The following is a 25704-nucleotide window of genomic DNA, read 5'->3' on the forward strand; positions in this document are numbered from 1 at the left end:
GTTAAACTAAATACTTTGAGATTTAAATTTTTTGTATTTTTTTGCTTTAATATTTTTTTTACTATCAGCTATTTATAAGGTTCGTATGTCCATAAACATAGGTGTTAACGCCGCTATTTATCTTTCCTTTTGCTTCTCTTGTCACACTCTCTTTCCCCACTCCGCTGCATCGCGTCATTTGCAAGGACGGCAGTTGTTCGCCGATGATGATGATGAATCGAATCGTGAATTGGAGAAAAACCGCTTGAACCAGTTGGACTACAAAGAAGGCCCGGAGTAAGTGTCGCCAGAGGTGCACCTTCATCAGCTTAGATTCCTAGTCCTACATACAGCCCATTCCGCAAGAAGTCCGCTGAACTGCGGCTGTATTGCCCAGCCAACAGTGGTCTTCACAACAGGTCTCACCTATAATAAGTTTATTTCACTCATCTTTCTTGCAAAACTTCCTCATCCTTTTGGCAGGTCTTCTCAACGCCCAACTTTGACGTCTGTATGTCTCTTTCATTTTCGTTCCGTTACGTCTTTCTGTATTTTATGTTATTTAATGAAATACTTTAAACAATGAGCGTTTTTCAATTTTATTTTCCGAAAGGTCCGCTAGATGGCGGTGCTCTAACGGCCCATATGAGTTCCTGATTCATAGTAATAAGCTTCAAACATCGGCCATAATATTATTCTGCCACGTATTGAGTTATTTCATTAATTTATTCCGATTTCCGCTTTGCTTGTTTTGTTTTATATCTTGATTCTAGTTACCTACATATTACTAGGATCTAAGTAGTATACTGGAAACAATTAGTCGTATAGCAGAAACAAAAATCCCATAGATGTAGGCGACTCGTTATATAAAGCAGAAATCGGTATCCAAATAGCAGTCCTTAGTCATCAATTTCAATAATCCAATTCAATTTAACTTAAAATTAACCTCAATTTAAAAAAACACGATATTAGATTCAGAGAAAACAACAAAAAATGTAATAGACTCGTAACTCACGAGAGTTATTGCTAAAGTATGACAGCGCCATCTAGCGAAATATTAAATACTTAATTTTGACATAAGAAAAAATGCTCATTAACTTATCACTTTAATCACTCGTATATTATGTATATACGGCTCGGGGGCTAAAGACAGAAAGGGAACGGAAACGGAAACAATCGGTAACAAGACGTCTGGTTTGACAACATTGCACTTTCTGTGTTTTCATTGTGTAACCATTCCAGTTTATTTCTATTTAATATATTTATAAAACATTAATTAAATGTGTGAAGATATTATTCGATCTTGGTCCCTGCACTCTACCTCAAAATGCATTTCATGTCAATTAGTTGGAACCCTCTCAATCGTATTTAATTAGTGTTTAGTTTTACATCGAATTTATTTACTTACGGCGCTAAAGCGCTTATTACACTTCACTGAATTTAGTTGTCTAAATTCAGAAGCAACTTATTAATAGGAAGCTTCTGATCACACTGTTCTAAATTAAATTACTGAATCACTTACCATTTAAAGCACGAAATCGGACATTTCGTATATTAGGATGACTCCAGACATGAAAAAATTGGCCATTTAATTTGGCTTTTAGTTGGCTCAATTAAAAAATAAGAACATGAGTGAAAGAACAGTAATATTTATTGATACAGGAAATTCATATCAATATTTAAAATTAAATTCTGTAATATCCCAACCCCTGCTGACAAAAATTATCCCTGAAACTTGTTGGGCTATTACTATTATTCGGAAACATAAATCAAAACTTAGATACGTCCTCCACGCACAAAGAGCTACGAGCTACTGAAATCAGTAACTTAATGCGATTACACATTTCTAAATGCGTTTCTAATTAGGCTTCCAAATGATTCAGTCAGACAGAAACCATACATTTCTAAATTCAGGATGCAAGCATGCTGAATGCGATTATACTTGTCTAAATTCAGTAACCACTGAATTCAGACGACTAAATTCAGTGTAGTGTAATAAGTGCTTAACATAACCACACGCACACAGCTTGTATACGATCTGACAGCTGTTGTAAGTATCCGAGCTTACATTTAAGTGACGTATTTTTTAACGCCGTTTGTATACATTGTTCGATTGTTATTAATTGTATTTTAACGAGCTTTAAAAGTATCTTTAGTAGTGTGATAGTCTAATTATGTTTTGTGTGACTGCGTGTTAGGGTTGCAAAGATGTAACTTAGTTTGTATGTTTTAATTTGGTGCTGTGATTGTTTTGCTGTACATGTAAATGTAAATACATGTAAATCTTATTATATGTTAAAAAAAATATACCTATATAGTAAATTGTTTTTGGATGTAATCCAAATAATCGCAGCTAGTGTTCTGAACTGGTCTTATAAATCTAGTGTGCTATATTGATCATATACCCGCGAGCCACAGGCCTCCGCGATAAGGAAGCTGAGAATCTCATACACACGTGTTTAATGCCTACGACAATCTTCAATAAAGTTGTGTGGAAAAATACAGCTATCAAAGACCCAGCTAATTTATAGTAACAAATAAATTTTCGACACACTTGTTCGTAAATTGAGCTTTATTACATCGTTTTGGGGCCATAAACCGAACTATAACACACACGTGCATAGTAAAATTATCCCTATAAAGTAAAGTTAGTACCTAACTGCAAATTATATGAAAGTAAATAGAGCATTTTCAATTCAACCGTGTAATACAGTTTTTTTGTAACAACAAAGAGGAAAAGCCATTTTTGAAATAAACAATTTGTCCCTAATTAAGACGAAAAAACATTAATTTTTATTAAAATATATCCTTCTTATAATTCACAATAATTTGTTGTAAAATATATGCATTTTATCACTAAAATTATAATTTTGAAGTAGGCTATATGTAATCACCTTACATTTGGCGTGTGCAAAAAAAAACACTTGCGCGCCATTTCCCATAATTTTCATATTTTGTTTGTATCGCAATGCAATACATGTTTGTTTTTTACTTGCAAGTGTGTTGAAAAAGTGCGTATGAAACTCGTGAGGAATTTGCTCACTACACTCGGCTTATTTACGCAACTCACACCCTCGTATGTAATGAGCAAATTATCTCACTTGTATCATAATATACTATTACTGCTCTAGTGCGGTAATGTAAAGTTAACAGCACGCGTTTTTATGATATTGGATTATGAGCGTAAAAATGCATTAATATTTACCTTATTAGCAAATGTGTGTTGAAAAATTAATGACGGTAGATTGAAAATCCCAGAATTTTTAATGTTTTACCAATTTGTGAGGGTTAATACATAGTACATGATAAATCCGAAACCTAGTGTAGTAAAATATGTGTTCTGAGAAGAGATACGTTACATTTGTAAACACATCGTTTGAAAAATATTTAAACCAAATAAAATTTGTAAAAATCTCGAGCGTAAACATATTTTGTAAAGCGTCAACTGTTATGCAAGCATTTCTTGCTTACGGGATGTTGACAATCTTTACATAATATGGGCTTATATATTTAGTTATCGTTTTCTTCGTTATTTAACTAATTTTACATGCGAGAAGTGAACACTTTCAAGTGATCACTGATGGCAATGGCTTTAAGTCACTCAAAAGCTTAAATAAATAATCTCTGCCCTAGCCTTAGCCTGAAATATTGCCTTCATAGAGTTAAGCTATTTATAGAATATGCTTTTACGTAATGAAGTTGTTCCCAGAGAATGAAATTTGTTGTTGGATATTAAGGTATGGTTATATGGAACAAATGGAGGTGCCTAAATGTTAATTATTAGTAAGACGCTTAAAAAATCGTGAATCACACGTTATTAAATAAGTATTTTGCTTAGAAAACTTATAAAGTACATACTTTTTTTAACCCAACTAAAGTCTATGAATCTTGGTTTTAGTTATCGTAAATTTAAAAGGTTTAAACAAAAAAGATTTTGCAAAAAATAAGAATATTAAATACAATTCCACGAATTCACAAGAGCACGTAAAGTAAGTATTATTAGATACGGCATCTGACGCACCCGTCTTTCTTGCACTCGTACCAGACAGTAAACTGTCTCGATCTAACTGCAATTTATTAGTCTGTTTCTTAACAGTTTATTGTTTTCGTAGCTCGGGTTTAGATATGTCAATTATGTGTATTAAATTAAATTAGGGTCATTTATCAGTAATTTGTAGTTGTGCGACTAAACGAGCGATTCAACCGCCGCGGTTTTATAATGACAAACCACCAGTAGGGCAATTTTCACTAAATTCTCGGCTAAGCGAAGTTCTACCAATCTGTAGATTGTTGTACTTATTTATATATATACTTGTGGTGTCTTATAAAACCAAGCTTTTGTTTTTTTCATAACTCAGATTTATAAAAGTGAACAGATAACTAAGAGGCAATAATCTCTAAGGAATAATTGGACGTAGTTCCTGAAAAACGTTCCAAGCCATAAACATCACATTTTAAGGAATTCGTGCTTAAAGTTTAATAAATATTAGTGTATTCCATACATAAGGGTTGGGCTACTAAGTCATGATATCATATAAAAATGTGAATCACATGACCAGTTTTGTGTTCTTAACTCAATTTCGATATGATCGTGGTTTGGAACGTTTTTCTGGAATTACGTCCAATTATGATTCTTATCATTCCAAATATGAATGAACACTCACTTTTGGGTAATACAAACACAGTCGTTGCGTTGGATGCTATAAACCGCGGCGTCTGAACCGTTCGTTTGTTATGATATCAGGATGTAAGCTATATTTGACCCGTGGTTGTTGTGTAATTGTAAAGAAACGACCAAATTGTTGTTTTAAATATAAATATATTAAAAATATTTCGTAATCCCATCTAACTATTTATCTTTATTGATTGCTATTAATTATAATGTTATAAGATTTAAAGTAATTGCTTATTTAGAAAAAAATCATGTATGTTTTAATTAAGATGTAATCATTGAACTTTAGTACTTGTTATAAATACTTGACAGTTATTAACAAGAGTGGGAGGAGTACTGTCGATATTGTTTCTCCCTCTAACCATACCAATTTTCTCCCTAAATAGTGATACAAATCTTAAGTTAATATAATATTAATACACATATTTCGTAGCTACTTGGTTGAATCAGCCATTCAAGTTTATTTTTAAGGACGGCAGGGTTGATCTATGACCGAACGAATCTCATTAAAATTTAAACTTTCCACCATGCGGCTTATTGGAAGCTGGCTATTGGAGATTACATTTTATTTTCCATGCAAGCGCTAGTAGTCAACAAAACAAATTAATGCGGATAAAACAGCAAATATTTTCTTTTATGTTTTAACTGAAATACTCAACCAAAAATCACAAATTAATCTATATTTATCTAAATGGCTATGCGACGTTTAGCTATATGCAAATTCTAGAGCTTTCTAAAGCTAACTATTGAATTAATAAAATTACGCAGGTTTGGACTATTTGGTAAAAATTGTGGTAAAAAATTATACTGACTACATAAAGTTATTTTATTCATCATAATTAAAGTGAAATTATTTCCTCATATAGTAAAATATAAGTACAATAATATATTTTTACAGTTAAGTTTACATCCACACATTATATAACTTTGGTGCTTGTGACCGCTAGATGTCAGGTAGTGTAAGGATAATGCTTGGCATTCCGTGCTCCCACAGATCATAGAAATAATGGAGGTGACGCGCCTCATGTTTGTTCGCGAAATAAATAAAATTCATTAAAATTGACTTTATATTTTTGTTAAATACTTAAACAGATAATTTTACAACGCCTTCAGCCCTTTACCTATTACCGATGCATATATTTGTCAGGCAAAGGAAATTACAAAATTAATAAACAATGTATCACTGATTTTCATGATCTCATTTCCATTTTTTCTATAATCTGTGTTATATTTATAAAATTATAGCTGTATGCACTCATTATGTGATATTTACGCAAGTTTGAAACAAACACACACACACATTAATAGACAGCGGTAATTCCCGAGAGTGTAGTTCTATATATTATTAAGTATTTTAAACGCGTTCTTGCTATAATATCATCCAAAAAAATCGCACAATGAAAAATCTGTGTAATTCTTGAGTCATTACGAGTACTTATAAAATATTGATGAACAATTAATGAAGTACCTTGGTAATTATATTTTTAAGAATAACCAACAAAATTTCTTAAAAATATTTTGGGATACCGTAATGATCTTAGATATGGCGTTTGCTATTTTAATGCGTTTATTAAAAAAATATGTAATTTGTATTTTTTTTATTTTTGAAGCATCGGTAATAAAATTATGGGTTTTTAAAGTATTTTGTAAAGTTTAAAAGCTTAAAATATCAGTTTTAATTCATTAATTGTTCATAAATATTTGTCTTATGCGAGAATGTCTGATGTCCTGTGAATTTGATCAGTAACTATGAGATGGATCGCTTGAAACGATGGTGCCTCTAATGTTTGTGTTGGAGCGGCCATCTTGCCCAAGTGATGTATGGTTTTGGCGATTTAGATCACTACAGATGTATATAACTGACACAATAACTATATTTACTGTCTTCTATCTGAAATACCCTTAAATACTTACCGCAAAACCAATTAAGTTCCCTTTGTTGTTTTCCTAACCCATTCTGCACAATTGCATAAAATCAATCAACATATATAATATATTCGTGTCGGACCCAAACTACATTTACCAACTTAAGATTAACTCACGGAGTAGGTAAATAGTTCATTTGTGACGTAGATCGCCGGAACCATAACTATACCGTAGGAACTGTTTATCTTTGAAGGGACAGCTAGGCTGTGCTGTATTTCTTCAATAAAATATTGTAAGTTACAACTCAGTGTTTTATTTTTCATACTCATGTGTGATTTTATTACCAGTGGGAAGCTTTATGGGTACCACAACGGTGCCTATTTGTGCCGCAGTAATGAGTGAACATTATTGTTTCGGTCTGAATGGTGCCGTCGCTAGTGAAATTACTGGTCAAATGAGACTTGACATCTTATGTATCGAGGTGGCGAGTTTTTCAAGTTTTGTGTTTTACAAGAATCCTGAGCGGTACTGCAGTGTAATGGATAGGGCGTATAAATTACCATCAACTGAACGTCCTGCACATCTCGCCCCTTACTTTCATAAAAAAATGTAACAGAGAACAGCTCGATATTTTAACCATCAAATTTTGAAATATTTAGCAGCAGATAATGTCTTGAAAGTTGACGAGTTAATTAAAACCGTTGGATGAGGGCAGCCCAGGACCGATCGTCGTGGAGATCTTTGGGGGAGGCCTTTCTCTGGCAGTGGACGTCTTCCGGCTGATGATGATAAATGTTTTGCATAAAAAAACTAAAGATATTTTGTTTTCCGCTATAGTATCAGTAATCATATTATTTGTTTCGTCTTCGATATCCGGAATCCATATTCAGTCCTAAATCAAATGAAAAGTACCTCACTAAAATAAGAATTGCAAAGATTTAATTGTAAGGAATTCGGTACGGTTTGCTGAAGTACAAAAGAAATACGTTACGACACCTGGATTTGTAGAACTAGAAATTATTGACGAGTTAAAACGTTTTGGTTCTCAATCCACTGAAGAATATCCTCAATATCTTTTAGAATGTTCTTTCTCTGCCATGACGAATGCTCTTTTGACACAAAAAGATGAGTTGGGTAAAATATTACAAGAAATAATTGATTGGTCTAGAAATATTCTGACTCCCCGACTAAACATTTCAACCGCCGTGCATGACTCGCGACCATTTCGGGGTGGGTGTCTAAAGCAATATCATATCTGGAATGAAATTGGAGCACCACCGCATGTCTGTCAAATCTTAAAAGGTATGCGCATCACTTTTATGTTGATACCACCCCAAGTCTTGTAGTACTGGAATATTTCAAAACCAAAGAGTGTTCTAATGACCCAACAAATAAAAGTGATGCTCAAGTCTCAAATTCTAGAGGAAGCCGAAACTTCTCCCAGTTACCTTTCAACCTTTTTTCATGTCCCGAAGTCGGACGGATCGCTTCGACCGATATTTAATCTCAGAAAGTTAAAAGAATTTGTAAAAACGAAGGAATTCCATCTGCCATCAGTCATGTCATTCCACAATTTTTACAGAATCGAGATTGGATGGCAAAATTTGATATGAGCCAGGCTTATTTCCACGTGCCGATTGCCAGAGAACATCGCAGATTCCTGAGACTGAAAGGAAAACTGCTAAGGGAAACTGCTCCAGATGACCTGCTTACCCTTCGGCCTGTCCTCAGTACCAAGGACTTTGGCCACAGTGACAAACTGGATCGCAGAACATCTAAGGTCACATAACATGCAGACACTGGGATGGCGACAAGGAAGCGCATTCCACAGCTTTGTAGTACGAGGGAGAAAGCTTCTTGAAAACCGCACTGTGGAAGACCGCCACACATCCAGATGGTGGGGATGATATCCTAATTTGTGGCGTGTCGTGCGAAGGTGGAATTTGGCGGCAGAAATCAGGTTAAACAGCTCTTCGGAACACTCCCCGTGATAAATGCGGTAGAAGACACACAATGAAGCGACGTCTCTACGCAACGCCAAGTGATCCAGCCGTTCACAGAGCACTGAGTCCCCGACAATTCGAGCTGCTCTACGTTGCACGCCAAATGGATCGAGCAGATACTGGGGTGCACCAGACCAGAGATGACAGCAATACTCCATGTGTGGCCGGACCTGCGCTTTGTAGAGCGCTAGAATGTGGGCCGGCTTGAAGTATTGCCGTGCTCTATTGTTGACGCCCAGCTTCTTCGAAGCCAATTTGGCTTTGCCCTCCAGATGGCCACGGAATTGGCAATCGCTCGAGATTTCGAGACCCAGTATTCCGATACTAGGCGCGGCTTTAAGAAAAGTGTTGTCGAAGAGCGGTGATACGACAAATGGGGTTTTTTTAGTGGTAAACGCGCAAACTTGAGTCTTCTGGGGGTTAAATTGGACAAGGTTCAATTAACCCCATTCCGCGACCTTCTCGAGAGAGGACTCGATAGAAGACACAAGTTTCTTGCGGCACTGGTCGACGATTTCCCGAGAGAGACCTGCATGGCCCGTGTATACGGCATCACCAGTGCTATCATCTGCATAGCAATGCATGTTGGAGGTGTCCAACATATCATTGATATGCAGAAGAAACAGCGTAGGAGATAGCACACAGCCTTGGGGCACTCGAGCATTCACGGGCTTCGGGTTCGAGCAATATCCGTCGACAACGACCTGTATGCTACGCCCAGTGAGGAAGCTGGAGGTCCACTTGCACAAGCTCTCGGGAAGCCCAAATGATGGAAGTTTTGGGAGGAGCGCCTTGTGCCATACACGATCAAAGGCCTTCGCTATATCCAGGCTAACTGCCAGGCCTTCCCCCTTGCTTTCAATAGCCGCCGCCCATCTATGTGTTAGGTATACCAGAAGATCACCTGCCGACCGTCCATGGCGAAAGCCGTACTGTCAGTCGTTGATCAACTGGTGACCCTCTAGGTATACTAAAAGCTGGCGACTAATTATACTCTCCATGATTTTGGAGAGCAGGGAGGTGATAGCAATAGGCCTGTAGTTCGCCGGATCCGAACTGTCACCTTTTTTTGGATCGGATGGACAAGGGCTGACTTCCATGAGTCAGGGACTACGCCTTTGGAATAAGAGTGCCGGAATAAAGGCGTTAGCACCGGCGTCAACTCAGGGGCACACGTTCTAAGCACGATTGGAGAAATGCCATCCGGCCCGCTCGACTTCCTGACGTCCTACGAAAACAGAGCTCGCCTAACAGTTTTCTGTCTGAACTGTACTTCAGGCATAGAGCTCTGACACCGCGGGATGGTCGACGGTGTTTTTCCGTTGTCGTCAAGAGTCGAGTTGGAGGCGAAAAGAGCGCACAGGAGGTCGGCTTTCTCTTTTGCCGTATGAGCCAGGGTGTCATTCCTCATGTGCAACGGCGGCATGGACGGCTGGCTGAAGTTACCAAGAGCAGCTTTCGACAACGACCAGAACTTGCGTGTTCCGGTCGGGTAACTGGAAAGCTGCTCGCCGATTTTGACGATGTGCTTAGACTTCGCACGGGCGATTTGCCGCTTAAAAAATCTGGAGGCACGGTTATATTTCCTTTTAAGAACTTTGCAGTTTGGATCCTTTGCGCCCAGCGCCGCAACCCAAGTTCGATACGCCTGTTTTTTGCAGTCAGATGCTGCTTTAACTGACGCATCGAACCAGGGCTGTGATCTGCCACCGATCGGTACTACAGAGCTTGGTATAGAAATATCCATGCCCTGCAGTATCATATCGGCTACTGCAATGGCGCAGGTACTAGGATCATCCGAAGGGAAACAAACCTTGCCCCAAGGGAAAGATGCAAAAAAGGAACTTATCCTCTCCCAATCTGCTGACTTGTAGTGCCAAACGCGGCGGGTCGCTGGTGGTCTGCGACGTTGGCGTCGGATAGGCACTACACTCCTGACCATGCAATGGTCGGACGTTCCGAGAGGGGCGTCGACAAAGACCTGGTAACCATCGGGATGTGTAGTCAGCAGAAGATCTAATAAGGACGGCATGTGGCTATCCACATCCGGGAGCCGCGTTGGCGACTCAACCAATTAGGACAGACCATACGCCAATGCAAAATTATGCACAGATCGCCCTGCGCAGTCTGTGGTACGTGATCCAAGCCATTAGGCATTGTGCCCGTTGAAATCGCCCAAGACTACGATTTCAGCGGAGGGGATCTGTGCAAGCACGTCGTCAATTGCCGCTTGAACGCAGCCCATGATATGATCTCTGCTTATGGTTTCTGCGTTACCACTATGGGACCTGTAGACACACGCATAGATACGAAAAATTTCGACAAATCTGTTCTGGCTCCGACTCGTCAATAAGTTTTTAGGAATTCTATGGGACATCGAACACAACACGAGATCCTTGTCAGGACCGAAGTGCACTACGCTCCGCAAAGCACTTCAGAAACAGATGTCGAAAGGCAGTTGGTTCCTCAAACAGGCCTAGTCCCTACTGGGGAGACTCAACTTTGCCGAACGTTACAATATTACAGTCGACAACTCCCAAAACTACACCCTTATCAATCGTTTCAGTTGGTAGAACCTGTCGTGATAGAAATGAAATGGTGGTACAACGCAGCCTCGGGTACGACACCGATTCACAGTCCCCCGTTCTCCCATCTCCTAACAACGGACGCCTCCGATATGGGATGGGGTGCTCAGGTTGGACAATCCATGATCAAAGTTCAGTGGACAGAGACACAGAAACGCTGGCATGTAAATGTCAAATAGCTATATGCAGTTTTTGCAGCAATATCGGAAAAGAAGGATCCATTGCCCCAATGTCACATACTGATCCAAACCGACAACAGCACAGTGGTAGCTGATATCAACAAGGAAGGTGGGACCAAGTCAAAGAAATTACTCAAATTGACAAAGAAGCTACTGGTTCTCCTAGACGAGTTGGACACATGCATAACAGCTCAGTACTTCCCGGGGCGGTACAATGTCAAAGTAGATGCCTTGTCACGCCGAAGGGACCTCTTACCCGAATGGCATCTGACGAACGAAGCCACTCAAATTATATTTCAGATGTGGGGAACTCCAGTTGTGGACCTGTTTGCATCAAATACGGCTCATGTGGTGGACTGTTACGTAACGAGAGACACTCTAGACAGTCGAGTTTTCACAATGCGTTTTGTCAACATTGGAACTTTCGGCTGGCATGATTGTTCCCCCCGCCAGACTTGATTCCTCTGGTATTGCAGCACTTAAACGAAGCTTAGGGTCTTTACATATTGATAGCCCCACAATGGACGAGAGCCTTCTGGATAGCCGACATCCAGCGCAGAGCAATACAAGCCCCGTTTCGCATTGCAAATCTTCACAGAGTACTGGTTGACACAAGGACGTGGATGCTCGAATACAAGAAATCCAGTTGGAAGCGTGGCTGATTTTGGGTGGTCAGAGGTAATCGAGGATTGGTCAGAAGAAGATAAAGCCTTATTGCTATCCATTTGGCGAAAATCAACTCTCTTTAACACTTATGCGCCAGCATGGAGAAAATGGAAAGAGTGGTGTGCTAAGGGTTCAACAAATTTTAAATTTCCTTCTGCTACAGAGGTGGCACGATACTTAGCATACCCCCACAATGTAGAAGGACTTGCCTATAGAACTATAAGTATAGTTCATAAATCCGTGATTTCAACTTTTACCAATATCACCAATAACGTTGATTTATCTTCAAATTTCCTTATTAAGCATATACTAAAAGCAATTTCGGCATCACGAGTAAAAGCTTTAAAACACCCTATTTGGGATCCTAAAATTCTTATAAGTCATTTATCTAAAGTCAATCCTAATGAAAATAATATGTTTGAAGTTTCTAAACGAACTGCAATCTTGTTATTTTTGACGTCCGGCAGAAGAGTCCATGATCTCACCGTGCTGCATATAGGCTCAGGAAACTTTATAGATGAAGGTGATTCAGTCTTGCTTTGGCCAGTATTCGGCTCGAAAATTGATAAGGCTGATCACAGACAGTCCGGGTGGAAAATGCTTTAAAATACCAACCAAAAGATCTGCTGTGTGTACTAGATAAGACGTCTGATACAGGTATCACAGGAACGCCGTGAGAAAGGCAACTCAGTCATTTATATATTACAACCAGGGGTAGTCCACGACCAGCTACGAGGACAATAATAGGGGGCTGGGTAAAATCAGCACTTAAAGATGCAGGAACTAATGCGCGACCTGGTTCAGTTCGTTCGGCAGTTGGATCCTTAAACTGGTTAGAAAATTTTAGCATCGATCACATTCTGTCCACGGGAAATTGAAAATCAGAACACACATTTCCGAAGTACTATCAGAAACAAATCATTTCTAATGTTAATAATCACGAGTCCCTTTCCTTATCTAATTATTTTCATGCTGTCAAATAAATGACATTTTGATCTTTATTTTATACCAATTAATATATCGACTTGAATTAATTCTTATTTAATTTTATTTACGTAATCAACACATTATAGCATCATTGTAAAGAGTACCAGAAGATAATAAACATATCACTCAATATGGATTCCGGATTTCGAAGACGAAACAAATAATAGAGAGTTTTAACAAACAATAATACTTACCTGTTATTTTTTCTGAGATATCTGGAATCCAGGTAATGTCTACCTGGTACATTGAGTCTTATAACGAGGGAAAGATTTTGTGCGTCATTCCAACTTTAGTGCGTAAAAGAAACACTAGGTGGCACTGCACGCACAAACCGGAAGGGAGATGTCGCTAGCATCGAAAACTCTTGAAAGGCAAGGCTTTGACTCAATATGGTTTCCGGATATCTCAGAAAAAAGAATAGGTAAGTTTTATTGTTTGTTAAAACTCTCTATTATTCTGTCATCTAAGCATTTAACCCATTTCATCTAATGTTGCAAGAGTTCTTGTTACTCTCATGCACTACACACAGAAAGACAATCATTTTTGTTCGTCCGACGCAAACAGATAGCAGGGACTGGGACCCGGAATCTTTTCAGCCTTACAACCAAATTTGAGTTATCTGTTATCAATAATTTAAAAAAATTATGAGAACATACTAAATCTATTTGAAAAAAAAACGAATATAATTTTGTGAAAACTTTATTGAAAAGAAAAACGATTTACAAATTACAATTGTTACATACCTACTATAATATATTATAATCAACACATTGTCTTATTTCTGCCATTATATCTTATTTGATACAGTAACTCTCACACACCGTAGCATTCAATGCTAAACATTCAGTAATTTTATAATTAATATTTGTCTTTGACTTAAAGCATGTATAGACAGAGCCTACTGTGGAATTAGTATAATTGTCTGTGAATTAAAACACGCGAACAAGAATATATTATTTTATAGATGGAACAAATAATGAGTGTTGAATGAAGATTAGTATTAAAAGTAAATGAGTGTATTTTTCTCCCTTTTTACAAAATATTTATAAGTATTCCTAGTAACCTTGCATCTTCAATTGGGAAGAAACATAGGGTTGCAATAAATATGTAGATTCTATTATTTCCAATTTACTGTAATGACAGCAGAATTAATTTAATTAAGTTGGCTGTCACATAATAAACTTAAACAATATTTAAAAAAAATAATATGATAAATAAATGCCGATTAAATTTCGGTGTGTTCTCGAAAAAAATATTTAAGTTTTACATTAAACTCAAAGACGCTCTATCTATACAAACAAATATCATTTTAATTCCAAATATTGCTACACATTCATTCATACATACACGTTATTATTATTATGTTTGCTCGACAAATGGTATTGCAACTAAATCTATTATACATTCAGGAATCAGCTACCCATTACTATTGGTTTGTGTCTTCACAGATTCTTCATAACTTGTTTATTATCTGTGGTTTTGACATATTGAGAAAAAAAATACTGATCGTAATTTAGGAACTACAAATAGCCACCAAATAATTCGAAATTCAAATGTTCCACCACAGATACAAAACGATATGCCATAGACAAGCCTCTATATCACAGATCTTGAAATGCACAATACAACAATGCATATTCTATTCCTTGTTGACAACGACTATGGAGTTTGTGGGGGTAAGGAGTTTTTATTCATTCATAAGGAAAAATATTCTTCATTACAGCGTATGGTGTACACAATGATCTAAGTTGAGTTATTCTTAAATCTATGTGTTACAATACGAATTGAGGCTTGTTTATTGTCAGTTCCAATCTGTCTACAACTTCAGGCGCGGATCTGTATAAGTGCGAAACTTAATTCAAATACAACCAACACTGAAAAATAATACTTGAATAATTATGATTATTTCTAGCAACTAATGTGAACGCACTAAATATGTTTATTAATGAATGTAGGTTATTATAGTTATTAATGAATGTTTATTAATAATAATATAAAGAAAATAATGATTCTAAATGACTAAGTTTTGAATAATATTGTAACAGTGCTCTTTTTCTATGTTTAATCAAATAAAATAAATTCTTATATTTTCATTATTATAAAACAAAAAAAAATATAGTTTATTTATAATAATTAAAATATTAGAATGCGTTATTTTACGACTGGACTCTCGTCTCGGGCTAATCGATAGCTCCTGAAGATGCCTTGTGTGCAGGCAAAAAAAAAACACGTCTCAAAGTATGAAACTTATCGGAATTAACGCTAAATTTTATAATATTGTAAGCAATAAGATAAAGAGCAATCTGCAATAAATATTTGATTAATTATGTGCGTTGCACTACATGTTATCCGCGCCTTACCCCACTGATGAAACACAAAACGCTATGAATTTTCCTAAATATATTTGAGATAGAACAATAAATAATTGATAGGTACTTAATACTTATAATAATTAACTAAGTAAGCGATAATAATAAGGAGTCTCAACTGTTCCTGCAAATAATCTTCAATGCAACAATATTTAACAGTCTCGATTTATGTTTCGAGATATAAACCGGCTGTAACAATCTTGATGACGGGGATTTTTGGTAGCGATCAGCCCCATATCCTTTCAACGAAAAATGTGTTTTTTTTGTATCTCCAATATGGTCAACCAAGCTAAAAGTGCTAAAATTATCTTGCCCCAAACTTAGCTTGTACTATTATTCCTATTTACATCCCTGACTCGGATGCAAACATCCAAACTAATCATATAAATGATTGCACCTACCGGGATTCAAAACCGAACCTATATGTGCCACATATGCCCAGGAGGCAGGAACACTAACCACTGGGCTATATGGGTCGTCACAAAAAAGGCACTGATCATATAGAAGAGGCAAAATAAATCTTTAGACTTAATGATACATTTGAAGATTACAGCATGGCTCGTCGAGAATCCTCACCACTTATTCTATCTAGCATGAGTCGGGTTTCCAACCGTCTCGATATCGTGGTCCATTGCACGGTCGGGTCGACGTTAATAAATAAATCACATACACTTATGTACAGCCTTCTAAGGAATCTTGTCCTTGCATATTTCCCTTATCACCCCGTTATTGTTGTATTCTATCTAAATATGATCAGACGTTCCATTTTATTATTTAAAACTATATTTTCGGGGTTATTTTTGCTGGTTTTAATGGACGTAGTTCCTGAAAAACGACCAAGCCACAAACATCACATTTTAAGGAATTTATGTTTAAAGTTTAATAAATATTAGTGTATTCTATAAATGTGGGTTAGGCTGCTAAGTCATGATGTCATTTAAAGAAGTAGGGCTGCAATTTTTTGTCAGTCTGTTAATATGAATCAAGTGACCAGTTTTATGTTCTTAACTCAATTTCGACATTATTGTGGTTTGGAACCTTTTTCAGGAATAACGTCCAAATATAAAATGCATATCCCTAGACAATCTATCCTTGATATACACAATTTCTGAACTATGTCTTCGTGTCGATATTTGGATGTTATTTTAACACAATAAGCGTCTCAGTACACGTGGAGCTAAACAGTATCTATATCAAAATATTGGTTTCCTAATTCAGTCTCAATATTCACCAAAGTGTTCTGAAACATGTGTACAATGATAAACCTTGTAATTAATATTATGGTATACAGTATACATTTACATTTTTCGAAAATTGTACAATTCAATATCAGTTAAATAATAAATTATTAAATATTATCTCAGTTTCGTAAATATATGAAACATATGAATGAACCAAGACAGAAAATGTGATTTTGTAACTACCCTCAGAAATAATATGTCAATTGCAAGGTACAAATAAGTGCTACAAGACGCTGTACCAGGGAAATCTTTGGATTAATAACCCAAACAGACAGCACAAGATGACTAAAGAAAGAGTAGGTAAGCAGCACAGAGAAACATTGTGATTGGAATTGAGATAAGCTTTCAACTTTAACTGTACTGTCCACTGTCGGCGGCGAATTTGGAAAGACCATTCTCAATCGGTTTGTTTAACAAAACCTTTATTATGAATTAAAATAAATAAAAAACGCAATATTATACGCAGGTGGAACAAAACCGATAAAAAAATGTTTATGTACTTATTATAATATGTTTACCGAATTTTTCATGTTGTTCAGCCCTTGAGGGTTGAGCTCAAGCATAAATTATATAGTTGTTAAAAAACGATAATAATTGCTATAAACGCGTTTTCACACGTACCACGTTAAAAGAACAACAAACGAATAAGATTAAATTAGATTTGCTCGACAAATGATTTAAGTTTTCTTTAGTGTTAATACCGCCAATATTTGTTAGTCTCGTGCCAGATTTTGGCGAGACAACACGTCCTGAGGAGGCCTCGTGTAGAAGCGAAACACGTAAATAACATCACTATTAGTATTGAGGGCTCGTTGTTAGCAACTGAAGCAGTTACAGTGTTTTCCCACGAATTTGATCCAAATTTGTTGTTATTGCCTGAATACCTGTCATCTAGACATAATATATCTATTGAGATTATCGACCATATTATAGAACATAGTAAGATAGTTCTGAACTATAAATATGGCAGAAATTATCACATCAGACCAGATTTTGAACACTTTAGGATTGGAGCAGAGTGATCGCAATGTGCAAGAATTCCAGTTATCCGGTGCAGTACCATCTACCGTAACCACAACAGACATAAAGAAAACCTTAACTGTCCTAGGTATAACACCAGATTTTATTAACAATTACTCAACTACAGAGTTTGATTTTGAAGGACTGAAGGCAACTTTTCTTGGTTACTGTAAAGATTTCAATGATGAATTAATGGATAGAAAGCCAAATAAAGCTTTAGAATTTGCTGCAAAAATATTATTTGAATATGGCCCTTTTATCAGATCTGAGCGTAAGACAAAGGGAGATAAGGCAATTAGGGTAAGGTTTCCTTATGCAAAGGATGAAGGTGGAAAGAAAATATTAACAATTAAAGTTGTCATAATAACAACATTTAAAGACATGAGTTTTAGCAAGCAGATAGATGGCAAGTTAATCTTAACATTTCGTCAAGCTGCTTTATTATCAATGGTAACGTTTTCAAAGGCAATAACATTTTGTTATAATAAGAATCAGTCAAAATTGTAAACTCCATTATGTGGGGCTATTTTCTCAAGAGATTCGATTAATGACATGTCTAGGGAATTAGGTGTAGAGGAAAGTGAGTGCCTTCAGATAATAAATGAAAGTGCTGCATCAGGAGGACAATATTTGCCTAAATCTGATATAGCATGTGCCATAGTGTGTATGATAACTTCAACAAAGCGAGTTACTGATAAAAATATCAGAGACTCGATGATTTCTAAAGTTGTCAAACAATATACTCATTACCAGAAACAGTATATTGAAACCAGATTCACAATATTTACTAAGTATGCTTTAGGTGGAGTCCCACCTGGCCTTGATTCATCAACATTTATTGAGATGTATACTAATATACAGCTGCAGCATGTATCACTTCGTGCTAGATCAATGGCTATAAAGCAAACAGAGACTGTTACGTGTCGAATTGTTTTAAAAACATATATTGGTGGAATTAACACTAAAGAAAACTTAAATTATTTGTATAATTATGGATTTCCGCAAAGTAACGCCTAATGCCTAACGCCTCTTACTGTTTTAATTTGCACTAATTTAAATATTGTGTGAATATTGGTCTTGCATCTTGTTTCTTAATAACTAAAGAACAACTTTATGCACTTTGCAACTGAAATATTAGCACTGACTGAGTACTTGTGAACATACTAGTCTACTGTCGATCCTACTGACTTGAATCGCTAAATTACTACCTTCTTAAAAAACTCGCCGAGGTTATATAGGACAATGTATGAGGAATTAATAATACTAACAATAAAACATAATAAAAGCCATTAGTTTCTAAGGTGGTCCCCCGATCAGAAGGGTAGGTACCTACGTAGCATAAAAAAATGGGGGTTCACAATTTGTAAGCAGGGGTATATGAAAATATATCTGCTTTCGAGAGTAGAGTATTAAGATGTTGGATGGAATCTTTTTTTTTTATTCACCAACTTTCTATTTTTGACATTCAATAGCAGCTCAATTAATTAATAAGCCAATCAATTCTCACTTTTTTTTGAAAATTAGTAATTAAAGGTGCAACTCAGCCGCAACGCAAATTCCCATAGTCCGATCTAATCTTTCTTTGTCGAGTTTTGGGAACATAGTAGAAATATAGCTTATATATTTATATGAACGTTTAAAATTAGGGGATCACATAAAAAAATATGGCTATTAAGGTTGAGATGATAATTATTAAGATCTAAACATTAATTATTTTATTTATGATAATGTCATGAGCTGATTCAGCCATTTTAGCCATCGCAAATTGTTTTGTCCCTTTCTGTCAGAACTTATTTCACATTTGCTAGAAAGGGACAAAATAATTTGATAGCAGTATGTTTCATATGGCACGTGTATAGAATTAATATGTTCGTGTGTACATTGTGATTCAACAAGTCAATAGGACCTGATAACTTGTGCTGCCCTAGTCGTTACATATATTCACGCGTCTTCCTGCCCCTTGAGCGGCTGATGTTCGGGTGTCTGTTTGTCCGTCTCGTTGTCTTTGGCGGTGTGCGGCGAGCTCCACGGCTGCAGTTCTCCGGAGCCGAGCAGCGTGAAGCAGAGGGCGCCACTGATGTAGGTGCCGGCGAGGATGAAGAATACGATCTGCCATTGCTCGTAAGTATTCTGGAAATTATTAATTGAGCATAACAATCTTTGCAAATACACAAATAAAATTTGAAAACAAAATTTTATGAACCCACGACTCTCGCGTTCCGTGCGAGTGCTCAGTTGGAACTGAGCTAACCGTTCGAGTGACATATCGTCATAAAATGTTGTATGCTTTGTTCAACTCTGAGGTTACGGCTTCATCTGCAGGACATTGTAAATACAGCCATCGAAAGCCGAAATAACATCCAGATCTTATTTCGTGTTATATATTGCATTACATTACACTGCATTAAAATAAGGCAATATCTTGTAGCATTATAGCACAGTCAATGAAAATTCATTTTCATGAATAAGGCTACTTACGATAGCCCAAATGTTTATGAAGACTATATTAATTTTGTTTGCGCCGCAATTGTCTAGTCTTTGTTGTAAATTTTTGTTATGGCATACTTTAGTTTCCTAAAGGAAACAGAGAGACAACAGAGGCGTCAGTATTTGATTGGCTGATCTAATGCTAACTGTGATATTCGCTCCGGTTAATAATCATTACCGGGCACAGGAATATTAGCATCGCATCAAAAAGTACTCTACATTGCCTAAAGCTAGTTTTAAAATCGCTACTATTATTGTATTTTAATAGTTATTCTTTACTTGCTACTTCTTCTCATTAGCTCTACCCTTTACGAAGTAGCGGTAAATTCAATAAGAAACAATATTTATATATTTTTTTTTGACATTCATAAGTGTCATTTTTGTGACCTACATGAATAAAGTGTTTTTGAATTTGAATTCATTTATGCTAAACATGCTGTTTACACACCTTCGATAACTTGTAGCTCTACCTTGTATTTAGCTGATAGTTTTTTGTTAATTGTGTATTTGTTGTAATTCTGTTGGGTGTACCTATTAAATAATAGTTATTTATGCAACTGTTGTATAATATGGAGTCTCATGTGATACTATTATCACATTCATGTTTTAATACCTAACTGTCAATAGTTGCATACAAGACTGTATCTACACCCATAATATGATTCAGTACCCATAATGAAATTCAGTACAACATTACAACACTCGTTTGGATGCTGTAATAGTTATTAGGACATTGGGTGTTTTGATGTAATAAGCTAACTGTTTTAGAATCTTTAATAGAGGATTTAAAGTATGGGTGTAGATAAATAAATATAATAACATGAACTGGACTCACGTGTTCCTTGGTGAGCTCCCCCACCATCAAGGTGGACAGCCAGCCGCCCAGAGACGACAGAGTGTTGGCGATCCCAAATATAGTGCCTGCGACAAACACAGCCGTACAATACACACACACGGGTAAATATATGAGGCACTTTCCACAGATTATCAAACGATAAATATGTTTGACATTAATTATTTATATATATATATTATTATATAGTTAATTTTTACAAATCTCTATTATAAAAATCATTAATTATTGTATAAAGAATTTAAAAAATAGATTATTAATAATACTTGGTATGTGTACTTCGGATAAGTCAAATTTAATGTTAACAGTAACACTGACTTTAACATTGACTGCGGAATGTGATGCTCGATTCTGCAGGTATGTGTTTTTTTTTTATAAAACTAATTTAATATTAATAAATCAATATCGGATATTTATATGATACTTTTGACAGGTCTAACCGGCGAACATTGGACGGTTACTGTCACTGACCTATATACCACTGGACTGGCGGCTGTCAAAGTGCTTTTGTGCCTGTTTGATATTCGCCATTTTGACGCTGTTGGCCATGTAGCGAGAGTCTGCGATACTAAAACATCAGCTAAACAAACATCGGTTGGAAAACTATTTGCAAAAACAAATGTGTACTTTATTAAGTTGATTCTTGAAGTATAAATAACACGGAAAACGACCAAAATTAATTCAAAATACAAAAATGCTTCAAGAGTATTGTACGTTTCTCTCGCAGCCATTTGTATTATACGTCAAAATTAGTTCTCTGGACGCTCGAGAGTGGCGCTTCAAATAGGCACAAAAAAATTGCTGTCAAACATATGGAACAGCCTGTCAAGTGATATTTATACAGGTTACGGTTGCTATTGTTAGTTGATGTAATGCAGCCTTAATATTAAACCCTGGCTTCGTCAAATTCTCTCTAAGTTTTGCGACTCGATCTCTAGTGGCTAGAGCAGATGTCTAGTTACCGCTGAATCTGGGTGCGATGTCTAGTCCGTTGCCGAGGTAGCCGGCAGTGACGGCGCCGTTGATGGTGAGCGCCATGGTGAAGATAGCGATGGACCACACGCGGTCGTGACCGAAGAACGCCTGCGCTATCATCATTAAACCTGTAACCATAATACGTCTCAATGAATACTTAGAGAGGTCGCTTATAGATCGTCATTCGACCATTATTCTTTATTTTTTTTTTAATGTTACTTAACCGTTTAATGCAAAAAGTCACCTGCCTGAATGATATTGTGATTCTTGTTTGATGCAGTAAAAAACGTTAACAATTAGTTAATTATTCAACTTAATTTAACTAACCAAATTTATGAACAATGTGGGACTCGAACCCGCGATCTCTCGAGTTCCATCCGAGCGCTCTCCTGAGCCAACCGTTCGAGTGACATATGGTTGATAAATCTTGGTATGTCTTGTTCAACTCTCACGTTGTGGCTCCATCTACAGGATCTACTTTACTGTTGATAACTTGCTCAACTCCAATAATTGTTCTTAATATTAGGAAATTGACTTGAGATGTCGCTCTTTCAAATCTAAACAATTAGTTATTTTTAAAGTGTTTTTAGTGCATGGATGTTATTTGTTTTATACTTTCTGCACTTCTTCTGCCTATACATACATACATACAAATTATAAATGTCCATTTTTTGTTGCTGATTTTGGTTTATACCTTAGTAGGTAATTTTTTTTTTATTTCTCATAGTCGGAAAGTAATGTGGTTTTGATCTGATTATTGGGTGGAAAATGCTGCTTCCCTCCATAGGGAGGGAAAAATTCATACGAATTACTTCCCACCTAAGGGCCGGAATGCACTTTAAAAATAGAATTGCTGTCAGCTATGAACAGTTTGAAGTAAAGAAAAAACGTAATAACTTTCTAAACAGCCAGTGTGAACTTAGCGCAAACTTCTTTGAGCGGAATAAGACGTAATTTAAAATTTAAAAAGTCGACATTACTTGGCGGGATACTGATATACTTTCAGTTATGTATCTGTGGCGGAATTAAATTAATTGACAGAGTATCCGCCATGGAATCTATCGTCTGATGATATTTACATGTCATAATATATCAAAGAGCATAAACATTCTGAACAAAACTTTAACTTTTAATTTCACGAATCGTCCTAATTTGACAATTAATTTTAAATTGGTACTACTAATATTATTATATATTAGGTTAAAAAAACAACTAGTTTTATTTTCCTCATATTTGAAATGAAAATTAGTGTTTAACCCGGGTAAAAGAATCAATTCCTACTCGGACTATAGACACCCTCGCTGCGCTCGGGCGTTTTAATACCTCGGGAAATGATTTTTTCGACCCTCTGTTAACAATGTACTATTTTTACACAGTTAAGCTTTACCTTGTGTTTTTCTTCAAACATATTTAATATTTTAACTTATTATTAACTTAGATTATTAATCTTTTAACTTATTATTAACTAAGAGACCACTCATTTAAGCGCCAATTTATACTTGACGCAGTATATAGGATAGTATTTCACCGGGACACCACGGTGGCCCAACCAGTCGCTACCAACAAAATATATACACCTCAGAGCTCTACAGAGAGATTACAGGTGAGTACCTGGTGTCCGTTTGCTTGCACAACCAATATGGTGGCGCGACCACCTCGGCCGCATCATAACTCTGATGTCTGTATGGTGTCTAGTTTTGTAGTTACGGCCACCACGGTGGCGTAACCAGTTGCCGTTGCCGTTACCAACAAAATATATACATCTCAGAGCTCTATAGAGAGTTACTCTCCTGGTGTCTGTTTGGTGGCGCAATCAATATGGTGGCGCGAGCAACTCGGACGCGTCATGACTCTAGTGTCTGTATGGTGTCTAGTTTGGTAGCTTACGGACACCACGGTGGCGCAATTAAATATAGTCCTAAGACAGTGGGATGTGTCAATTTCGTCGTACCAGGAAGTCCGACAGCGAAGCCAGTGAAGAGTTTCCTGGCAGCGGTGGTGGAGAGCCGGCCTGTGCGGCGCAGTGAGTCCGCCAGTACGGACGACGCGAGCGCACACAGGTACTTCCCCAGGTAGGGCAGCGACGACAGCAGACCGTTCTGGAATTGTATCGTACATTGTTAACATCTAACATAGCCAACACTAGATGGCGCCTATTGCGAATTAGAACATTATTCATACAATTATTATAATTATATATTGCCATATTATGTAATTTAAAAATAATTTAGGGGTATAAAAAATAGATCCAGCCGATTCTCAGACCTACCAAATATATCGTAGTACAGTCTACAGTTATTGTATACGATTGCCATCTTGCAGCCCTATAGCGGATTTGTGGATGGAACAGAATAATATTAAAATCGCAATACAAAAATAGTTCTTAATCGCAAAATCAAATCGCTCAATCATAATAAAATGAAAATAAAAAAATTGTCAAAAACATATATTAAGGGGTGAGTCACCCTTATCATTTAGAAATATGAAAAATAGATATTGGCCGATTCTCAGACTTTGGTTTAGTTTGGTAACAAACACTGGGACACGAGATTTTATATACATATTAAATAACGTTAATGAGACTGTATTTCTGTCCAAATCCTTGTGTGCCAGCATTTAATTGTCAAATGGGTACTTATAAACCAATATATATAAAATTTTATATAAATAACTAGTTGACCCAACAAACGTTGTATTGCCATATAAAGTAATAAGAAAATTAATAATTAAAATGTTTGAGGTATAAAAAATAGATGCCGACCGATTCTCAGACTAATATTTAGGTTATATAGTTATTTTATAATTATCTAGGTGTGCAAAATAGATGTCATCGGGAAACAGCTATTCTATCTTTTAGAAAATATATGTATGAAATATAATATAATATATTACTTATTTATTTTTCCTTTCAAAATTATTAAACTACTACTCATTTTGTGCATTATAATAGTCAGACATACACATTCTTGAACTATGGAATAACAGACCGATACACGGGGAGTACTAATATCCTAAACACAGGGAAACTTAGTTAGGAGTTAGAGCTCAGCCGTAGTTAATGTAGACTACATACCTACCACTCCAGCAAAATATCAATTTTCTGGGAAGGCACCAGCTTTTATGTCTGCTTCACATAAAACCTACTGTCTGTATGTGCCTAGGTTCTTTAAGAAGTCCTAGCAATAAAAACTTCGTATCTACTTGTCTAGATGCACTTACCAAACATAAGTATATAGGCTTCTTAATGTTCGTATCTAAAGGTTGTGATGTATAATGTTGTGTAGTAGGTATTATGAGTATGTAGTAGTATGTACATGGCTTTTTTGTATAATACGTTTTTTTTTTGAGACAAAATAAAATATTTGTATTTGTATTTGTAGCTATTATATTTCTGAAAGTTGGCCAAGAAGTGCTTCGTATTATTTAGAAAGAAAGATATATAAAATACAATAAGTCATTTATTTTAGATTACTCTTTCAATTTGATTTCTAAACGACGGGGACACATCAAAGGAAAAACAAAAATTTTTTTATTAAATTTTTTCCGAGAATTTTTATATTTATTCACCTTTTAAACCTTTTAAACCTTCCCTGGACTCCCACAAATAATTCAACACCAAAATCAAAGCCAAATCGGTCCAGCCGTTCTCGAGTTTTAGCGAAACTAACAAACAGCATTTTTATATAATATATAGATTATGGGCTAACCTTGTAGTCGAATGTTGTCGGTTATGGGGTAGTGTTTGGTTTGGTATAGTGAAAGTTTTATAGAAGAGCAGGAATATTATGAGAAGAGCAGAAAGCCAAAAGGAATAATTTTCTT

General features: G+C 36.2%; 1 protein-coding gene across 1 annotated transcript in view; it reads right to left on the reverse strand.

The window, feature by feature from the left end:
- Positions 1 to 13620: 13620 nt before the first annotated feature.
- LOC126965245 (sialin) overlaps positions 13621 to 25704 on the reverse strand; it is an 89747-nt gene continuing 77663 nt past the window's right edge. Inside the window, exons 9-12 of the mRNA XM_050808743.1 lie at positions 23834 to 23981; positions 21870 to 22010; positions 20890 to 20975; positions 13621 to 19697 (exon numbers count right to left, since the gene is read on the reverse strand). Of these exons, the coding sequence (XP_050664700.1) occupies positions 19509 to 19697; positions 20890 to 20975; positions 21870 to 22010; positions 23834 to 23981 (564 nt within the window). The 3' untranslated portion in view covers positions 13621 to 19508. The remainder of the gene's footprint in view (positions 19698 to 20889; positions 20976 to 21869; positions 22011 to 23833; positions 23982 to 25704) is intronic.

Source organism: Leptidea sinapis, chromosome 7 (assembly GCF_905404315.1).
Source record: "Leptidea sinapis chromosome 7, ilLepSina1.1, whole genome shotgun sequence".
Classification (NCBI taxonomy): Eukaryota; Metazoa; Arthropoda; class Insecta; order Lepidoptera; family Pieridae; genus Leptidea; species Leptidea sinapis.